The sequence below is a fragment of the Taudactylus pleione genome, unplaced genomic scaffold, assembly GCF_031769625.1.
Source record: "Taudactylus pleione unplaced genomic scaffold, aTauple2 ptg001445l, whole genome shotgun sequence".
NCBI lineage: Eukaryota > Metazoa > Chordata > Amphibia > Anura > Myobatrachidae > Taudactylus > Taudactylus pleione.
This window is the reverse complement of record NW_028285844.1, coordinates 6,720-29,907: the sequence shown is the minus strand read 5'-3', so window position 1 is coordinate 29,907 and position 23,188 is coordinate 6,720. Positions and strand designations below refer to the sequence as shown.

Sequence of the window (23,188 nt, the reverse complement as noted above, 5' to 3'; positions counted from 1 at the left end):
GCAGGAAGAGGTAAAGGCAAACTGCTAAATCACCAAAAGTAAACCAAACAAGCACGAATAAAGGCACGACACATGATTACATACAAACAGTTTGTGGTTAAAAAAAATGAGAAAGAAAAACATACCGGGAGCCAAAACGGGAGCTCCGGAAGTCCCTCCATGTTCCTCCTCGGAGGAGCCTTCATTCCCCAAAGAACGGGGAGGGGTAATGATGGACTCCGGGGAGGGGGTAATTGGAAGAGGGGTGGGTGGAGGAGAGGGGGAAGTGGGACGGAGGGGAAGGAGGCCCGACAGTTCCGGGAGAGGGTCTGGGAAGGCTGGGGAGGAGTGGGGTATAGGGGAAATATTTGGGGTGGAGTGTTGGCTGGGGGTTGGGGATAGTGGCCGGGAACGCCGTCTGGCCGGACGGTGACGGCGTAGTCTTGGCTGTCCTCCTAAAATATGTCAAACAAATTGAGGTTAGTTTCTGGGCAAATCCGGGGCCCAAATAAAAAAAAAAAAACCAGCAACAAAAAACATGCAAAAAGGAGTAGAATGAAAAAAAAAGAAATAGAGGGAAAACAAGCACACGCTGATATGAGAACAAATAATTAATAGGACAGACAGGAAAACATGCACACGCAGATATGAGGACAAATAATTAATAGGACAGACAGGAAAACATGCACACGCAGTTTGCCCCACAAACACAAACATGAAAACCACAATACATAACACTTACTTTCAAGGATCTGCATGCGAAAGCATGCCAGCAAGCAGGGCGTTCGCCGTTGCAGGTCTGACCACCTGCGCTCCAGCTGCCCGATGTTGCGGCGTGAACCCAACGACCGCAGGCGGGACCGTGCCTCCGCATACGCGGAGCGCTTCTGCCGGTTGGTGATGGGTGGAGGCTGGCTGGTGATCCGCCTATCCATCACCTCCGTAAGCACCAGCAGCTCGCGCCTGGTGAATGCGGAGGCTCTCATGATGGCAATGGTGTTTTTCATACAAAACATTTTTGATAAAGTGTGGCAAAAATTTCTGATTGGCTAATGTATTTTGGAAATTAACAGGAACAATTTTATTGGTTAGTGTATGAGTCATGTGTTCAACAGGGCCAGAAATCTCTGGAGAGTTATGATAGGCTTGATGCAGTGACATGCGTTTGCAAATTTAAATAAAGAAATGAACCCCGGAAAATATGCGGGGACCCACAGCAATAGAACAATTGTTTAATTGTGGTTCACATGTTTTTTGAACAATAAAAGCGAATGTTCTATCCGTACGTATTCTGCGGGTAAACACAAACACGGACAAGAGTAAAGTTTCTTGCATTGTGTTGAAAAAAAACAAACAATTAAGCTAATTGATACATTGATTGGCATGATACGATTGAGGGAGGTAGGCAGAATAAAGGAGCAGGTAATCGACATCTGACAAGGCCACTTCCGGTTTCACTTGTGCGTGCGTTCCCTTCAAGCCATTTCGGGGATGTACGCTCGCTATTTCGCACGCTCGTTAGTTAGAGGAGGGGTCGCCTGAGTTTAGGGAGGAATTTTAGATGCGAACGAAAATACGAGCGAGCCATTGAATTTAAATAATTTTGTACGTACGCCTAACGTACGTGCGCCCGCTTGCGAGTGGGTCTGAATGAGGGCCATTATCTGTGTGATATAAGCACCTAAGAGTTTAGCAAAGACCAGAACTCCCGCACCAAGCTATTAGTAGATGTAAATAGCACCAGGGGAATATTGTCTATAATATTCAGCTTATAGGGTAAAGTTTCATGCCTATAAGTGAGTAATTGGTGCCACCACTGATTCTATTATATATGCAAAGTTCCAGAAGAGAGAAAGAAGGGAATCAGGGCCTGATTCAGCACAGATCGCAAGGCTGCGTTCGCACGTACCCGGCCGCATCGAAAATATGCTAATGAATGCATATGCACTGCCGTCGCAGCACGAGTCGTAGATGCCCAGCACTACATAATGCCGCCCCCTTACCCTCTACTCACATCCGTACAAATGCGCAAGTATGGGAAATCATCGGTAACATTGAGTAACATCGGAGCTGCACGCACGCTTGTGGTTGACATGACCCTGCCGCAGAAGTTGTTACATTTCCTGCGCGCAGTGAGTCCTCAGGCTGCGCATGGGTTCACTGTGAATAATTTATGCACGCCCCTGCAACAGAAATTCGAGCGCACTGACACGCCTGCATTCGCACGACCACCCACCATCACCACCCACATACTGCACTTCCTGTCAATCACGGAGTGATGGGTCTGCGTACTGCCTGCGTTCGCGTTCCCTATCGCAGTGCCTGGTTCGCGCACGTGCACTGCGTCTTATACGTAGAATGCAAACATCGTCCGTCTCGTGCGAACACAGCATTGCGATCCAACCAGAATCAGGACCTCAGTTTCAGTTGGGTGCACTCATATTCCCAAAACACATTTATAATTCTATTTAAAATCATTTCTTTATTCGATATGCATTATAAACAGGTATCTTAATTCCCATGTGATAATGAAAATGCTGATGATTGCTTAATATTCCAGGTATTTAAATCAGTAATATCAGTAAAAGGAATAACATGAGAAGTCTATTTTAAGTGAGAATGTGGAGTAACAGTGTTGCATAATAATGAATTTATAATAACTAGTGATGAGCGGGTTCAGATCTCGGACCAGAATTTAGCAGAACCGAGTCAGATCCAAGCAGGCTCAGAGTTTCCCGCCAGACTCGGATCTCGATACCGAGGAAAACGATAGAGTCTGAAATCTCGCGGTTCACGAGCTTTCGTCTCTATGATCAATGTAGTATATAAGGGACCACGCGACGGACGCCATTTCACTCCAGCTGTGGAGACTGAACAGGGAGGGTGGGTAGTGTAGGGCTGGAAGAGGTGCTGGTGCTGTCTGCTGTGTCCTGGGCTGGTGACTGCTGATCCATTCTGGGCTGGTGTTTTTCATGTCTGCTGTGTCCATCTGGGCTGGTGCAGAACTGCAGATACATCTGGGCTGGTGCTGTGTCCATCTGGGCTGGTGCAGAACTGCAGATACATCTGGGCTGGTGCTGTCTCCATCTGGGCCCAAGTTCTGAACTAAAAAAAAATATATAGTAAAAAAAAAAATCAATCAAAGTGTCTTTTATATGTTTCTGTGTGTGTGTGTGTGTGTGTGTGTGTGTGTGTGTGTGTGTGTGTGTGCGTGTGTGTGTGTGTGTTAGGCTTAACCGCAGTACTGCACAAGATCCAGCCAGCAACCGAAGTTGCAACCTAGTGCTGCCTGACTCCAGTCGTGATCAATCTGTGCTCTGGGCCCAAGTTCTGGAGCTGAAAAAAATAACAATCAATTGTCTTTTTTTCTAATAATTGTCTGTGTGTCTGTGCGTGTTAGGCTTAGCCGCACAAGATCTAGCAAGTTGGCAACGCAACCTAGTGCTGCCCGACTCCAGTCGTCATCAATCTGTGCTCTGGGCCCAAATTCTGGACCCGAAACCCCCCCCCCCCCAAAAAAATAGTGTCTTTTGTCTATTTATTTTCTGTGTGTGCGCGTGTTAGGCTTAGCCACACAAGATACAGCAACACAACCTAGTGCTGCCCGACTCCAGTCATCACTAATCTGTGCTCTGGGCCAAAGTTCTGGACCCGAAAAAAAATAAATAGTGTCTTTTGTATAGTTTTTTTCTGTGTGCGCACGACTGCACGTGTGTGAGTTTTGTAACCGCACCTTGGCTACACTATTGGTGCTTGTGACACTGCTTCAAGACTGCAGAAAATATGGAGGGCTGTCACATGACAGGAGAGCAAGGCCAAGAACCACATGTTGTAGCTGCTGCCAGCAGTCATCACGTTAATGCAAGGCCGTCAACTTCCTTGACCTCTATGAAGGCCCATGCCTTCAATCCTCAAGGGTATCCCAACCATCATCTTTGCACAGTCCTCAACTCTATTAATAATTATATCAATCAGTTTTGAGCCAGCAAGCTGGATGCAACCTTTTGGCCCTTTAACTAGATGAAAAAAATCAATATTGTGAGCTGTGAGGTAACCAAAATTGACTGGAAACGAGTGGAAATAAATGTTATTGAGGTTATTATTACTGTAGGAACAAAAAAGGCATATTTTATGCGATTTTATCGTTTTTTTTTTATTTTTTAAGAAAAAAATCCAGATCCAAAACCAAAACACGAAAACAAAACACCAAGGAAAAAAAATCCAAAACCAGATTCAGATCAAAAAGCAGGGGAGATCCAGATCCAAAACCAAAACCTAAACATGAGGGTCGGCGCACATCTCTAATAATAACAGATACTGCTAGTTCTCTTGGTATAAGAACAATTCACTGGAAATACGGGGCCTGATTCAGACCTGGTAGCAAGGCTGCGTTCGCACGCAGCCGGCCGATGTTCGCAATCTGTGCATGCTTATAAGACGCAGTGCGCGTACGCGAACCAGTCGCTGTGATCGGAAAACGCAAGCATGAGTGACAGGACGTGCTATTTGCGGGTGGTGACAAAGGGAGGTCTATGGTAGCGGGAGTGTGGTAGTGCAAACGCAGGCGCGTCTGTGCGTTTAAACGCCATTTCAGGGGAGTACATAATTAAGATGCATCGTCAGCATACACGTCACATGGCTAAAATAAGCACAGCAGCACTCGCAGTGCTTGCGGTACGGTATCCGTACGGGTCCGATGTCAACCGATGTTACCGATTGTTTAATACACTTCCTAGAGATGACGTATGTTACTAAGGGCAAGTGGGCATCTTATGTCAGGCTAGTAGGTGTCTAATTTCATTCCGCGATCGCACGGCAAAACATAGTGGGCGTGTTAATGTCTTGCTTGCGATAGCGGGATTTGCATACTTTGAATGTGGACGGGTGCGTGCGAACGCAGCCTTCCGACCTCGTCTGAATTGGACACACAGTACCATCCACTAAAAAAAGAGAGATATGATTCTATGAACATAGCGACAATAGCCCCAGTATTATACTCTCACATCCTGATCATTACACCCAAAACACGGAGGCTCTAAAAAAAAATTATCACCTGCTTGTATAACCCTGTTACCTATAGATAGAACCCTGCCTGCATATATAACCCTGCTACCTATAGATAGAACCCTGCCTGCATGTATAACCCTGCTACCTATAGATAGAACCCTGCCTGCATGTATAACCCTGCTACCTATAGATAGAACCCTGCCTGCATGTATAACCCTGCTACCTATAGATAGAACCCTGCCTGCATGTATAACCCTGCTACCTATAGATAGAACCCTGCCTGCATGTATAACCCTGCTACCTATAGATAGAACCCTGCCTGCATGTATAACCCTGCTACCTATAGATAGAACCCTGCCTGCATGTATAGCCCTGCTACCTATAGATAGAACCCTGCCTGCATGTATAACCCTGCTACCTATAGATAGAACCCTGCTACCTATAGATAGAACCCTGCCGGCATGTATAACCCTGCTACCTATAGATAGAACCCTGCCTGCATGTATAACCCTGCTACCTATAGATAGAACCCTGCCTGCTTGTATAACCCTACCTATAGATAGAACCCTGCCGGCATATATAACCCTGCTACCTATAGATAGAACCCTGCCTGCTTGTATAACCCTGTTACCTATAGATAGAACCCTGCCTGCATATATAACCCTGCTACCTATAGATAGAACCCTGCCTGCTTGTATAACCCTGTTACCTATAGATAGAACCCTGCCGGCATATATAACCCTGCTACCTATAGATAGAACCCTGCCTGCATATATAACCCTGCTACCTATAGATACCCTGCCTGCATGTATAACCCTGTTACCTATAGATATATACCCTGCCTGCATGTATAACCCTGTTACCTATAGATAGAACCCTGCCTGCATGTATAACCCTGTTACCTATAGATAGAACCCTGCCTGCATGTATAACCCTGCTACCTATAGATAGAACCCTGCCTGCATGTATAACCCTGCTACCTATAGATAGATACCCTGCCTGCATGTATAACCCTGCTACCTATAGATAGAACCCTGCCTGCATGTATAACCCTGCTACCTATAGATAGAACCCTGCCTGCATGTATAACCCTGCTACCTATAGATAGAACCCTACCTGCATGTATAACCCTGCTACCTATAGATAGAACCCTGCTACCTATAGATAGAACCCTGCCTGCATGTATAACCCTGCTACCTATAGATAGAACCCTGCCTGCATATATAACCCTGCTACCTATAGATAGAACCCTGCCTGCATGTATAACCCTGCTACCTATAGATAGAACCCTGCCTGCTTGTATAACCCTGTTACTTATAGATAGAACCCTGCCTGCATATATAACCCTGCTACCTAGAAATAGAACCCTGCCTGCATGTATAACCCTGCTACCTATAGATAGAACCCTGCCTGCATGTATAACCCTGCTACCTATAGATAGAACCCTGCCTGCTTGTATAACCCTGTTACCTATAGATAGAACCCTGCCGGCATATATAACCCTGCTACCTATAGATAGAACCCTGCCTGCTTGTATAACCCTGTTACCTATAGATAGAACCCTGCCGGCATATATAACCCTGCTAGCTATAGATAGAACCCTGCCTGCATGTATAACCCTGCTACCTATAGATAGAACCTTGCCGGCATATATAACCCTGCTACCTATAGATAGAACCCTGCCTGCTTGTACAACCCTGTTACCTATAGATAGAACCCTGCCTGCATATATAACCCTGCTACCTATAGATAGAACCCTGCCTGCTTGTATAACCCTGTTACCTATAGGTAGAACCCTGCCGGCATATATAACCCTGCTACCTATAGATAGATCCCTGCCTGCTTGTATAACCCTGTTACCTATAGATAGAACCCTGCCTGCTTGTATAACCCTGTTACTTATAGATAGAACCCTGCCTGCATATATAACCCTGCTACCTAGAGATAGAACCCTGCCTGCATGTATAACCCTGCTACCTATAGATAGAACCCTGCCGGCATGTATAACCCTGCTACCTATAGATAGAACCCTGCCTGCATGTATAACCCTGCTACCTATAGATAGAACCCTGCCTGCATGTATAACCCTGCTACCTATAGATAGAACCCTGCCTGCATGTATAACCCTGCTACCTATAGATAGAACCCTGCCTGCATGTATAACCCTGCTACCTATAGATAGAACCCTGCCTGCATGTATAGCCCTGCTACCTATAGATAGAACCCTGCCTGCATGTATAACCCTGCTACCTATAGATAGAACCCTGCTACCTATAGATAGAACCCTGCCGGCATGTATAACCCTGCTACCTATAGATAGAACCCTGCCTGCTTGTATAACCCTGTTACCTATAGATAGAACCCTGCCGGCATATATAACCCTGCTACCTATAGATAGAACCCTGCCTGCTTGTATAACCCTGTTACCTATAGATAGAACCCTGCCTGCATATATAACCCTGCTACCTATAGATAGAACCCTGCCTGCTTGTATAACCCTGTTACCTATAGATAGAACCCTGCCGGCATATATAACCCTGCTACCTATAGATAGAACCCTGCCTGCATATATAACCCTGCTACCTATAGATACCCTGCCTGCATGTATAACCCTGTTACCTATAGATATATACCCTGCCTGCATGTATAACCCTGTTACCTATAGATAGAACCCTGCCTGCATGTATAACCCTGCTACCTATAGATAGATACCCTGCCTGCATGTATAACCCTGCTACCTATAGATAGAACCCTGCCTGCATGTATAACCCTGCTACCTATAGATAGAACCCTGCCTGCATGTATAACCCTGTTACCTATAGATAGAACCCTGCCGGCATATATAACCCTGCTACCTATAGATAGAACCCTGCCTGCATATATAACCCTGCTACCTATAGATACCCTGCCTGCATGTATAACCCTGTTACCTATAGATAGAACCCTGCCTGCATGTATAACCCTGTTACCTATAGATAGAACCCTGCCTGCATGTATAACCCTGCTACCTATAGATAGATACCCTGCCTGCATGTATAACCCTGCTACCTATAGATAGAACCCTGCCTGCATGTATAACCCTGCTACCTATAGATAGAACCCTGCCTGCATGTATAACCCTGCAACCTATAGATAGAACCCTACCTGCATGTATAACCCTGCTACCTATAGATAGAACCCTGCTACCTATAGATAGAACCCTGCCTGCATGTATAACCCTGCTACCTATAGATAGAACCCTGCCTGCATATATAACCCTGCTACCTATAGATAGAACCCTGCCTGCATGTATAACCCTGCTACCTATAGATAGAACCCTGCCTGCTTGTATAACCCTGTTACTTATAGATAGAACCATGCCTGCATATATAACCCTGCTACCTAGAAATAGAACCCTGCCTGCATGTATAACCCTGCTACCTATAGATAGAACCCTACCTGCATGTATAACCCTGCTACCTATAGATAGAACCCTGCTACCTATAGATAGAACCCTGCCTGCATGTATAACCCTGCTACCTATAGATAGAACCCTGCCTGCATATATAACCCTGTTACTTATAGATAGAACCATGCCTGCATATATAACCCTGCTACCTAGAAATAGAACCCTGCCTGCATGTATAACCCTGCTACCTATAGATAGAACCCTGCCTGCATGTATAACCCTGCTACCTATAGATAGAACCCTGCCTGCTTGTATAACCCTGTTACCTATAGATAGAACCCTGCTACCTATAGATAGAACCCTACCTGCATGTATAACCCTGCTACCTATAGATAGAACCCTGCTACCTATAGATAGAACCCTGCCTGCATGTATAACCCTGTTACCTATAGATAGAACCCTGCCTGCATGTATAACCCTGCTACCTATAGATAGATACCCTGCCTGCATGTATAACCCTGCTACCTATAGATAGAACCCTGCCTGCATGTATAACCCTGCTACCTATAGATAGAACCCTGCCTGCATGTATAACCCTGCAACCTATAGATAGAACCCTACCTGCATGTATAACCCTGCTACCTATAGATAGAACCCTGCTACCTATAGATAGAACCCTGCCTGCATGTATAACCCTGCTACCTATAGATAGAACCCTGCCTGCATATATAACCCTGCTACCTATAGATAGAACCCTGCCTGCATGTATAACCCTGCTACCTATAGATAGAACCCTGCCTGCTTGTATAACCCTGTTACTTATAGATAGAACCATGCCTGCATATATAACCCTGCTACCTAGAAATAGAACCCTGCCTGCATGTATAACCCTGCTACCTATAGATAGAACCCTACCTGCATGTATAACCCTGCTACCTATAGATAGAACCCTGCTACCTATAGATAGAACCCTGCCTGCATGTATAACCCTGCTACCTATAGATAGAACCCTGCCTGCATATATAACCCTGTTACTTATAGATAGAACCATGCCTGCATATATAACCCTGCTACCTAGAAATAGAACCCTGCCTGCATGTATAACCCTGCTACCTATAGATAGATACCCTGCCTGCATGTATAACCCTGCTACCTATAGATAGAACCCTGCCTGCATGTATAACCCTGCTACCTATAGATAGAACCCTGCCTGCATGTATAACCCTGTTACCTATAGATAGAACCCTGCCGGCATATATAACCCTGCTACCTATAGATAGAACCCTGCCTGCATATATAACCCTGCTACCTATAGATACCCTGCCTGCATGTATAACCCTGTTACCTATAGATAGAACCCTGCCTGCATGTATAACCCTGTTACCTATAGATAGAACCCTGCCTGCATGTATAACCCTGCTACCTATAGATAGATACCCTGCCTGCATGTATAACCCTGCTACCTATAGATAGAACCCTGCCTGCATGTATAACCCTGCTACCTATAGATAGAACCCTGCCTGCATGTATAACCCTGCAACCTATAGATAGAACCCTACCTGCATGTATAACCCTGCTACCTATAGATAGAACCCTGCTACCTATAGATAGAACCCTGCCTGCATGTATAACCCTGCTACCTATAGATAGAACCCTGCCTGCATATATAACCCTGCTACCTATAGATAGAACCCTGCCTGCATGTATAACCCTGCTACCTATAGATAGAACCCTGCCTGCTTGTATAACCCTGTTACTTATAGATAGAACCATGCCTGCATATATAACCCTGCTACCTAGAAATAGAACCCTGCCTGCATGTATAACCCTGCTACCTATAGATAGAACCCTACCTGCATGTATAACCCTGCTACCTATAGATAGAACCCTGCTACCTATAGATAGAACCCTGCCTGCATGTATAACCCTGCTACCTATAGATAGAACCCTGCCTGCATATATAACCCTGTTACTTATAGATAGAACCATGCCTGCATATATAACCCTGCTTCCTAGAAATAGAACCCTGCCTGCATGTATAACCCTGCTACCTATAGATAGAACCCTGCCTGCATGTATAACCCTGCTACCTATAGATAGAACCCTGCCTGCTTGTATAACCCTGTTACCTATAGATAGAACCCTGCTACCTATAGATAGAACCCTACCTGCATGTATAACCCTGCTACCTATAGATAGAACCCTGCTACCTATAGATAGAACCCTGCCTGCATGTATAACCCTGTTACCTATAGATAGAACCCTGCCTGCATGTATAACCCTGCTACCTATAGATAGATACCCTGCCTGCATGTATAACCCTGCTACCTATAGATAGAACCCTGCCTGCATGTATAACCCTGCTACCTATAGATAGAACCCTGCCTGCATGTATAACCCTGCAACCTATAGATAGAACCCTACCTGCATGTATAACCCTGCTACCTATAGATAGAACCCTGCTACCTATAGATAGAACCCTGCCTGCATGTATAACCCTGCTACCTATAGATAGAACCCTGCCTGCATATATAACCCTGCTACCTATAGATAGAACCCTGCCTGCATGTATAACCCTGCTACCTATAGATAGAACCCTGCCTGCTTGTATAACCCTGTTACTTATAGATAGAACCATGCCTGCATATATAACCCTGCTACCTAGAAATAGAACCCTGCCTGCATGTATAACCCTGCTACCTATAGATAGAACCCTACCTGCATGTATAACCCTGCTACCTATAGATAGAACCCTGCTACCTATAGATAGAACCCTGCCTGCATGTATAACCCTGCTACCTATAGATAGAACCCTGCCTGCATATATAACCCTGTTACTTATAGATAGAACCATGCCTGCATATATAACCCTGCTACCTAGAAATAGAACCCTGCCTGCATGTATAACCCTGCTACCTATAGATAGAACCCTGCCTGCATGTATAACCCTGCTACCTATAGATAGAACCCTGCCTGCTTGTATAACCCTGTTACCTATAGATAGATCCCTGCCTGCATATATAACCCTGCTACCTATAGATAGAACCCTGCCTGCTTGTATAACCCTGTTACCTATAGATAGAACCCTGCCGGCATATATAACCCTGCTACCTATAGATAGAACCCTGCCTGCATGTATAACCCTGCTACCTATAGATAGAACCCTGCCGGCATATATAACCCTGCTACCTATAGATAGAACCCTGCCTGCTTGTACAACCCTGTTACCTATAGATAGAACCCTGCCTGCATATATAACCCTGCTACCTATAGATAGATCCCTGCCTGCTTGTATAACCCTGTTACCTATAGATAGAACCCTGCCTGCTTGTATAACCCTGTTACTTATAGATAGAACCCTGCCTGCATATATAACCCTGCTACCTAGAGATAGAACCCTGCCTGCATGTATAACCCTGCTACCTATAGATAGAACCCTGCCTGCATGTATAACCCTGCTACCTATAGATAGAACCCTGCCTGCATGTATAACCCTGCTACCTATAGATAGAACCCTGCCTGCATGTATAACCCTGCTACCTATAGATAGAACCCTGCCTGCTTGTATAACCCTGTTACCTATAGATAGAACCCTGCCGGCATATATATATACCTGCTACCTATAGATAGAACCCTGCCTGCTTGTATAACCCTGTTACCTATAGATAGAACCCTGCCGGCATATATAACCCTGCTACCTATAGATAGAACCCTGCCTGCATGTATAACCCTGCTACCTATAGATAGAACCCTGCCTGCATGTATAACCCTGCTACCTATAGATAGAACCCTGCCGGCATATATAACCCTGCTACCTATAGATAGAACCCTGCCTGCTTGTATAACCCTGTTACCTATAGATAGAACCCTGCCTGCATATATAACCCTGCTACCTATAGATAGAACCCTGCCTGCTTGTATAACCCTGTTACCTATAGATAGAACCCTGCCGGCATATATAACCCTGCTACCTATAGATAGAACCCTGCTTGCATATATAACCCTGCTACCTATAGATACTCTGCCTGCATGTATAACCCTTTTACCTATAGATAGAACCCTGCCTGCATGTATAACCCTGTTACCTATAGATAGAACCCTGCCTGCATGTATAACCCTGCTACCTATAGATAGAACCCTGCCTGCATGTATAACCCTGTTACCTATAGATAGAACCCTGCCGTCATATATATCCCTGCTACCTATAGATAGAACCCTGACGGCATATATAACCCTGCTACCTATAGATAGAACCCTGCCTGCATGTATAACCCTGTTACCTATAGATAGAACCCTGCCTGCTTGTATAACCCTGTTACCTATAGATAGAACCCTGCCTGCATGTATAACCCTGCTACCTATAGATAGAACCCTGCCTGCATGTATAACCCTGTTACCTATAGATAGAACCCTGCCTGCATGTATAACCCTGTTACCTATAGATAGAACCCTGCCGGCATATATATCCCTGCTACCTATAGATACCCTGCCTAGCTAATGTGATCATAGGATCCGGTTTATTATTCATGATCACAATAACAGCATAACATTCCACAACTACAGTGATAAGATCCATATATAACCAAGAGGGAAGTAGCTCAGTGAATGAGGGATTAGCATTTGTGACCCTCCCAAGCAAGAGCAGAACAACCGGGCTCTGATTTACACAGACTACACAGCGTGTGCGTCACATACATCTGATGTCGCTGGAAACTCCTTATCAGTGCTATAAATTATAAGTACCTGAGCAGTACAGATCTCTGTGGCTATAGGAAAAGACCTTTCATTTAATTAACACTGTGCTGACCAAAACTTAAGGACGAGTATTGACAGAGGATATCACTGACAATATCTATTAAAGGAATGACAAGAGAAGTCTATTTTAAGTGTGAATGTGGAGTAACAGGGTGTCGCATAATAATGAATTTATAATAACAGATACTCCTGGTTCTATTGGTATAAGAATGTCAGTTTTGGGGAGATATCTTGCAAAATGTGTTTAATAAATTTGCCCCGAAGGGAGATTAATAAAGTAGAGAAGTATGTGTTACCCACGTGGCTTGTACTAGAACTGAAACACATGCGACAATCACAGACCCATCTTGCCAACCAAAGAGGGGTCCTCTTCAAAGCCCCCAATCCCGTTACACCATTAGTCATGACCCCATGGTGGTACCTCCAGTTACCCAGTGTGTGACCTGCACTCATGCCACTACATGGCCATTACATGGATAGTTCCTTCCTTTAGGGGTGTTGCACCCAGTCATTTACCTAATGTTGCTTTACCTATTTCTCATTTGCAGCTCAGGACGCGATGGCTGGTACAGGTTTTGGGATCAGTTCTGATCTTATAAGCCTTGAGGTGATCTCTTCCGAGGTTCCCGACCTGACGCTCATTGATCTCCCTGGGATTGCAAGAGTGGCAGTTGGTGACCAGCCAAAGGACATTGGAGACCAGGTGAGATGTGAGACCTTTAGTGAATTAGCTGCCACTGGGCCTGATTCAGGGATGGAAGCGGAACACATCGCAGCTGCTTCTTTGGCTGCAGTAGCGATGTGTAAGAATGCTAACGCTGCAAGAGGCGCCTGAAGGGAAAAAAAGCACCCATCGGGTTTACATACATCTCTAAATCAGGCCCCTGACTGCACTCTGTCTAACACTTGGCTACTATATTACTTGTTTAAATGACTGTTCTAAGGGTTGTACGACTTCTGCAGTCACCAGTCTTATAGTTGTGTCAAATAATTAAATCCCTGTTTGCAGAAAGTAATTCCTAAGGGCTCTATTTACTACAATCCGCATATTGAATGCGGATTGTAGTGTGATATTACCGAGTGAATTCGCATTGCGAATTCAAGCAATATCACAGGGATTTACTATAAATCCCTTGCAGGGACAGAGCTTGCGATAAAGCTCTGTCCCTGCGAATCCCATCCGCACTCTAGTCGCGGTATTTTCGGAAAAAACACAGCGACTAAGAGCCCGCGCATGCGCCGACCGACCGCCGCTATTACCCCCCACCGACGCTAAGCCTCGTCCCCGGTGCTAAGCCCCGCCCCCCGCAACCGCGGACCCCCGCGACCCCCCCTCCCTTCATTACACTTACCTGCATCCTCCTGGCCTCCGGTGGTCTTCTCCAGGCTTCCCGATCAGGTGATCTCCCATACTGCACTGGGGCCCGATCACCTGATGACCGGGCCGCAGTGCACTATGGGAAACCAGATGACCGGAGAGGAGCCATCACCGGAGGTCCGATCACCGGTCCCTGGATTCAGGTAAGTAAAAAAAAAAATGTTTAATTTTTTTTTCTTTTTTTTACAGTAATCAGCTTGCGGTCTACTTAGACCACATAGCTGATTACTGGTACCGGCTCCCGCCTCTGCTCTCCCCGTTAGAGCAGAGTGGGAGCCCGGTAACTGGGGGAGACCCTGGATAACGCCACCTCCAGGTGGCGTTATTATCACAGGGCTTCCCCCGGTATTTTTTTACAATTTATTTTTAGTAACTTAGGTCGGATCACATTTCCCATTACAATTATGGGAAATGCGATCTGCTTTACTAAAAATAAGTGATACTGGGGGTTGGAGTAGAATTTTACTAATTCTACTCCAATTGCCCTGTAATAACTACAGGTGAAGCTAAAATTATGTGAAAAGGGTGTGAAAACACCCTTTTTCACTTTATTTTAGTAAAAATAATGTTAATAAATAGAGCCCTAAATCACAGAGGACGCATCTGTTCATTTTTAATGTGCACAGATGGTATAAAGTTGAAAACAAAACTGATGAGCAGGGGTCTATTAAGTGAGGAGGGGGCCAGTGTTGAGTCGCTGTCCAGGCCCCCTCCTCTCTAGCTGGCGGCACAAGCATGGGATTGTGCCAGAGTCTACTGCCCATACTTAGGTCTCTGGGAAGATGGCTACTGCACCATTTTCCCGGAGACCAGCGCAAAACACATGCGCAGATGGGTTGCCGCCACGGAGAGTTATACAGAACATGGGTGTGCGGCATCGGCCCATGTACACCATGCACCCGTTATAGATGCGCCACAGTGATCAAGGGCCTGTTTCAGCGATGGGCGCTAATGCATACTTGCCGACATTGTGGCTGCCCCCTCAGGCTCCCCCCTTGACTTGTCATTGGGGGTGTGACCGCGCGATCGCGTCATCATGGCCCCGCCCCGCTGCACAATGTTGAGATTACCGCCATGGTGAATCAGGGAGTCCATGATGACGTAATTCAGCGTAAATAGCGTCATTGTTCCCCCTTCCCCCCACTGCAGGGGTATGTGCAGGGGTGTGGCGGGGTCCAGGGGGAACACAGCCGGCAGGTAGACTTGCCCACTTTTCTGGGAGGTCAGGAGCGCCAACTGATTTTCAAACCTACCAACAGGTGACGGTACCCTAACCTTGTCATGATGCCGGAGTCGGGATTGTTACCGCCGGGATCGTGAGTGCCGGCAACCCGTACACATCCCGTGTCAATCAGCCTCTCCCTCTGTGTCAATCAGCCTCCCCCTCCCTCTCTCCAGGGAAGAAAGCAGCCTCCATATGTTTCTATATATGGGAATGAGGTGAGAGGTGATATAAGCGTATGGTGGCTGAGCACAATTCCTTTTGAATGCCGTGAGTAGACGTTTCCCACCTGCCTGCCCCTTCCTTGACGGTTTTCTATGTGTGGAGTGAATTTATTCATGGGTGGAACAGCATCATCATCAACTAAACATGGGCAGAGTGATTCACTCTACTGGGTTGAGCCACATGGCTCAGCTCAGTGGAGTGTCTCGAGAAAGTGTCTCGGGAAATGACTCTTTGACTGAGCATTGGCCGGGTGAGTCGCTGATAGCTCCGCCCCTCCCAGCCCCGCACTGCTGCTGACGGATTAATCTGCACTGACTCTCCCGAGTCATCGCACTCACCGGGACCCAGCTCTAGCGGCGCGACTCTGAGTGAGTCACAGCTCCGCCCCCCCACAGCCCTGCACTGCTGACTCCCGACTCGAGTCAGTGAAGGCAGGCACACTGGCAGGATCACATGAATGATGACTCTCCCGGGTCCCGACTCCTGGAGCTGCCGCAGACTACAGTAATAACACACATTTACACACTGTAACCTCTGGCTCCCTCTGACTATGTAACTGTGGGAGGCTAGAGAGGTGGGTGGGTGTCTCGACTCCCCAACTTTTGAGTGACTCAAATCGTTCGAACATCTAAATGATTGGAGTCACTGTGTGGAGACACTCACTCACTAGCCATCTCTATCAGCAACAGCAGCAGATACACAGCGAGTGGGAGATATACAGTACTTGGGCTGCACCACGTGTCATGTGATGACTGGATAGCGCAGCTGACGGGGGAATGTTTTTGTCGCCACCTTATTTTGAGATTTCAATTTCCAATTAATTTTTAATAAATTGTGACAAATGTTTTCGCCAAACACAAGTCTCCGTGTCTTTATGTCTTATTTATGTATCATGTAAGATTTAGGGGCATATTTATCAAGGTCATTTTTTAAATTAATCTCCCCAAAATAGGCATTTTCGGGGGGGTATCCCACAAATATTGAGCATCCCCTGGATGTATGAAGGGGGTTCTGCTATATACATCCAGGAGATATCGGCTGTGTATATAACAATGCCGGGATTCTGCACTTTACCTGTATTATGTTATGTTTACAGATTAAAAGGCTCATCACAGAGTACATTGGGAAGCAGGAGACCATCTGCCTGGTTGTGGTCCCCTGTAATGTTGACATCGCTACAACGGAAGCTCTGGAGATGGCTCGTCTGGTGGATCCTGGCGGAGAGAGAACTGTGGGTGAGTTCAAAGGTCATCTTATAAAGGGGCTCACGTAAGAGTAAGACGTAAATGTGTCATTTGTCTAAAATAAGTGTTATCTAACTGTGCAGGTGTATAAAATAAAGTATGTATACGCCCGTATACATATTTGGGCTCATCTTACACTCGGAGATGGGAACTGTGGAGGACAGGGGGTGTGAAAGTGTTGGTCAACAACAAGGGTCAACAAGAAGGTGGGAGGGGTGTAAAATGTACACAGGACAGGCAGAAGGATGATTAACGCCCACCAGTTGGAAACATGTTCAGCTTTTGGATAGTGTATGTGATTGTGTTTCCTACCGTGTTCCCTGTAGCCCAATACTCCTGAACATACAGCCGGCATATATCTGTGTGATACGTGCAGGCTACATGTGTGGTTTTTTATTAAAAAGAAAGACACACTGCTCAGGAGGGGATCTATTTTAAACCTCCATTTTTAACCGATTTTGCTTAGATTACACCCATACAGAGCCGGCCCTAGCCCATTTGGTGCCCTAGGCAAAATTTTTACTGTTGCCCCCTAACAACTACCCATACGGAACTGAACAGCCCTACAGGAAAAAAAACAGGTGGCCCTCCTTATGGCCACGGGCCTAGTGCACGCCTACTTTATTCAATAGTGACCTGGGCCTAGTACCCAGATCACTTACACCTAATAGGGTATAATTTCCTCTAGGGCCTAATGCCCCCTATGTAGCCCGGGCCTTGCACCCGCCTATACGCCCACCGGCCTATAGCCCGACAATGCCCCCACGAGCCTAGTGCCCGACAACCGTGGTGGTCTAGGGAGGGGGTATATGGTAGACCTCATGGAGGGCCTACCTGCTCTGTTGGAAGAGGCTGCAGGGGGGAGCTTCGTTGGCTCTTTTACTTTCCACCCCACGCAGTCCTCTCCGCTGTCTTCCTTCTTGATCGCGGCGTCTTCTGGCCTCTTCCTCCTATTGGCTGCTGGCCCGCGAGCTGGGTTTGGCTCATGGCCAGAGCCAAACACCCGCCATGGCCGACGCTGTACCAAGGCTACCGGGTGACGGGCTATAGTAAGCCCGCACCCGGAGCCAAGTCCTGCCCGACAATTGACCGGCGCCAAGTCCTACCCGCCGCCTATGCTTCCCCGGTGCTGGGAGCAGAAATAGCATCCCAGCGCTGGACACTGATGTGTCCCGTAGGGAACACATCTCCTCTTGCTGTGCCGATGCTGGGATCAGCAACTTGATCCCAGCACGGCTTTCCACACGGCAGCGGCAGCAGCAGGGCAGGGGGAGGGGCATGCAGCAGGGGGGGCGGGGACTGCGGCAGAGCCCTAGAATGCCCCTAAGCATTCCAGTTGCCCCTAGGCATTTGCTTATTATGCCTATGCCTAGGGCCGGCTCTGCACCCGTAATTATAATAACGATTTGTGGTAAATTCCCATGTCGTATTCCTGTCTATGGAAAGTACTGCCGTGTTTAGACGATGGTGTTTTATTTTCTATTTGTGTTTACATGTGCATTTTAACGTTGGGTTCGTCCCGTGTTCCCCTCCGAAAATACGGAAAACACTCCCGTGTTTGCCATAGTAAATCTCTGTGTTTGAAAGAATAGCAAAATACGCGATTTTGGAAAGGGATCTAGGAGTCACTATTTCAGGTGACTTCATACTTGCCGACTATCTGGCTGCCCCTTCCGGGAGGGAGCAGCCAGATCGGCTTGAATGGGGGGGCGTGGCCAGCAAACGGGGGCGGGGGAGGCCAGACGACAAGAGTTTGCGGGCGGGGGCGGAGCCAAGCTGTGCCATTGCATTCGTCCCAACGCCGATGTAGTTGCCCATTGCAGACATCGTCTGCAATTAAATTGACCCCTTTCATTTTTATAGGTAAAAACAACAGTTGTTTATATTTAATTTGTATCTGGTTTTCGTGTTGGTATGTAATAATATTTTATATTCAGAGTGTGACTTACGCATTTATTAATAACTTTCCAGGCTCTATTATCTTTTGTGTATATGACCTGTCATTACATTACTATATTCTGTACACATAGAGTAATGCTGCTTCTGCACTTCTTACTAACACCAAACCACTTGTCTATGCTGTAACTATTGTGGGGTGTAAGTATACACACTTGTTACTGCAGATGTGCGTGGATCCCCGTATTTTTTAAGAGGTCGCCCACCAATGATCCCAGGTGTTTCAGGATACGGCCGCACCCCCTGAAGCATATAAGGTGACATTTTCATGCCTGGCAACACTCCTCAGTAATGGGCCCTAACAGAGATCCCAGGGGCCCTGCCTACAGGCACCTACTGTATAACGTGAAGGCTAGCTGATGTATACTCCGAAGCACTGGGAGAGCACATTCATATAAGGCTGATAATAGGTGCATTGCAGTTACAGGAGTTTACACTTGCTCTAAGGCACCTGGCACAGGGATTTCCTCAGCGATCTCTTTATCCTCATTATTCAATTTAGTCCCTTGTTTCCCGTTGCAGGATTTCTGACTAAACCTGACTTAATTGACAAGGGCACAGAGGAGACGATTGTCAATGTACTAAATAATAACGCTGTCCGCCTAAAGAAAGGCTACATGATTGTGAGGTGCCGAGGCCAGCAGGAGATCCAGGACAGGATCTCGCTGAAGGAGGCCATTGAGAAGGAGAAGACTTTCTTTGAAGAGCACAAATATTTCTCGTGAGTGTTTCTTTATTATTTCTCTGGGGTTTTTCTTGCTCTCAGTAAGGATCATTAGGAGAAAACAGGGGAAAACAGTGTTTTATCCTCATTTATTCATTAAATTATTAATGAGAATGAGGGTGAGCGGGCTTAGGGGCCCATTCATCAAAACATCATTATCACTTGTGATATTTATGGTATGAACTCGCTGCGAGTACAAACACCATTTAGGAGGCATTCATCATGCCTCCTGCCCTAAACTATCACTTCTGAAATACTGCTGTTACTACAAAGTCAGTCTTTTGGAAGTGAGAGACTTTTCTCCTGCTCCGCCGGTCTTCCTTCAGTTTTCGCTGCCTGTCTTCAAGCTGTGCATGTGCGGCTTGAAGACAGACTGAGAAGAGACTAGCAGCAGCATGCGAAAAGAGAACCTCCTTCCCTTCCACTGCCTATCTGCCCGTATGCCCGCCCGCTCACCAATTCTGATGGTGTCTGTGTCCAGCCCAAACCCCCCTCATCCTCCGCAGAGCTACAGCTGTCAGCATGGCCGAAATCTGTGCCCCCCTCCACTGAGACATGCAGCCCCCCACCACTGCTGTGCCCTCTCCCTTGGCCCCGGCTCACAGGAGGACTGCTCTGCGAGGCGGGAGGGAGCTGCTACAGGTAAGAGGACACAGCAGGGAGGGAAATCTGCTCAGTCAGGTACTGTACGCCATCTGAGAATGGCGTACAGTATCTGTCAAGTTCTGAAAAATAGCTTTTTCGGAACTTGATGAATTACATAATGTACACATCCCCATACTATAGTATGGGGAATTTGGAAATTATCGGGGGACAATTGTGAACAGGAGATATCAGTGATATCTTCTGCGTTACATGTATGATGAATAACCCTGACACTTAATTTATACAAAAGTAGGTGAAAATCTTTTGTATAAATGTAGTGATAATAAATAGACCCCATACAATCCATTTTTATTTCATGTGTCACTATTGTGTATTAGATAGTTTTTATTATTTTGCTTTAATACAGTACCTACCTATAATTTGGCAAATGTCCCCCTAAGGGCCCTAATAGCTCAATTCACTAAAGAAACACAATAATTGAGTGATCCAAAAGCGTTGTCTATGGTAGAATAATAGACAGAGCTTTTGGACCATTTAATGGATATTTTATATTGGCAAAGGACTGGTGCTCCTGAGTGCTTTGGGCAAAACTGTGGTTTACCGGGCACAATGAAGCAACAAACATTGTAAGAATATAGCGCCTTTTAAATGTATTGCTTTTCAATGTAATAGTGGCCTCTTTTGATCTAATATGATTAAGAAATAAAACATAATAGTACAACATCTAAGACATGGCTGTATCCGTCTTACTGTCTATAACCCACATATAGGGGCATATTCAACCTAGAGAGATATTGGATCACGATATGCGGCTGCACGCGACGCTGATATTTATGAAAGCTTCATTTTATTACCCACCCCCAAGGGGCTGCGATGTAAAATAAGCAATGTTGAGGGGCTGATTTGCCGATGCTCAGAAGAGTAGAGCAGGGGACCCTGGAGCTGATAGACAAGCATCACAGGGCCCCCCAAAATAATTTTGTAAGCGTTCTGGTGAGTGAGGTCCCATACTGGCGATTGAGTGTTACTCTGTGAGCCCAGTTGAACATACACAGTGGGAGAGGTGTATGTGAGAATGCACTGTGTACCCGGGGTTCGAGTCTACTCCCCTCACCGTCGGAAAGAGAGGAGGGGGAACACATGGAGACTACACATGGGCCCCCCCTTCTCATAAGCCATCCTTGCACCCAATGCACCTATGTTGGATATACTCCAAGCTCGCACAGCAAAAGAATAAAGAATTGGAGGTTCTTTCATTGCATTATAATTGAGACACATTGCTAAATGTATCAAATAAAAGACATCAGATATTGCAATAATTCTAATTAATTTGAAATCATTAATTTTGCTTCTACAGTATCTTCTCAGATGCCTCCAAGTTGTTTCTAAGCAAGCAGTAAGACCGGCAATAGAACTCCTGATGCTGGAAACAGAATAAATATTTGTTATTGGCTGACAGTGTATAAAAGACTATTTAAAAAAAGTAATCAGTAACGTTTACTCTTTGCACGGAAATCGACTCTTTGGGCTAAATGTAGTAGCCTCCGAACTTCTGAGGCTGTGGGGGTTTATGTGAGTCTCCCCGTATTTTTAAAGTGACAATCCTTTTTAAGGCTAAACCATCTTGTTTAGCCTTTAAAAGGATCGACACTTTAAAAATACGGGGAGACTCGCATATATTCCCGCAGCGTCAGAAGTTCCGAGGCTACTACATTAACCCTTTGGGACTGATTCTGAGGGGTAAATTTACTAAAGTGAGAGTTTTTAGAATGGAGATGTTGCCCATAGTAACCAATCAGATTCTAGCTATTATCTTCTAAAAGGTGCAAGCTAAAGGTCAATAGAATCTGATTGGTTGCTATGGGCAACATCTCTGAAACTCTCACATTAGTACATTTACCCCTGAGCATCCCATGATGTTTAGCAGCATATACATAACTTTATTCAAGCATGAGCGATTCCCGGTTGGCCACATCTCAGTCGCATCTCAAGTGCGGCTGATTGGGAGTTACTAAGTGGCAAATAGGAGGTGATGGGGCATTTGCACATAATTGTCCAGTGGCCATGGCATGTCCGCGCTGACTGAGTTGTGACCTATTCTGAGGTGAGTATGCAGAGATCTGTCCGCCTTCAGTCTCGTTTCCTGCGTAGTTGCAAATGCTGATACTAGTAATGAGGGTGGCTCTCTCAAGCGGAGGGCTGGGGGCAGTGCTGTCACATAATGCGGCCAACTTAGATTTTCACATGAGACTTCCTATCGCAGTAGGCGGCCGGAATTGTAACCACATTACGTTCTACTCAGAATCAGGCCCTTTTCCGGTAGTGATGCATCTGCTAATGTAATTCTCTCATTTAATTGCTGCAGTGACTTCCTGAATGAAGAGAAAGCCACTGTCCCGTTTCTAGCACGACTCACAACGGAACTGGTGGAGCACATCAATGTAAGTTGGCCGGAATGTCATGATATTCGATGGCATTTATTTATTTTGTGTACAGGGCTTCTATTTATTTCTATATAACATTCATTTCCATTGGATTTCCACATGAAACACATACCCCATTGAAATTAATGGCCTATTGAAAAGAATGGTAACATCAAAAAACACTATTTCTACTTCAGGGTCCATAGGGGTCCACAGGGTGACCTTGGGGTATAGCTGGATCCTGGATCCTCGAGCACCACGGAGTTAAAGCTTTTAGCTGC

General features: G+C 46.0%; 1 protein-coding gene across 1 annotated transcript in view; it reads left to right on the top strand.

Moving 5' to 3' along the window:
* The window catches only part of LOC148442580 (interferon-induced GTP-binding protein Mx-like), a gene marked incomplete at its 3' end in the record, with an annotated part of 310,315 nt that extends 287,390 nt beyond the window's left edge, over positions 1-22,925 (top strand). Inside the window, exons 4-7 of the mRNA XM_088463778.1 lie at positions 13,678-13,832; positions 17,051-17,189; positions 19,677-19,875; positions 22,850-22,925. Coding sequence (XP_088319904.1) covers positions 13,678-13,832; positions 17,051-17,189; positions 19,677-19,875; positions 22,850-22,925 — 569 coding nt within the window. The remainder of the gene's footprint in view (positions 1-13,677; positions 13,833-17,050; positions 17,190-19,676; positions 19,876-22,849) is intronic.
* Between the last annotated feature and the right edge of the window lie 263 nt (positions 22,926-23,188).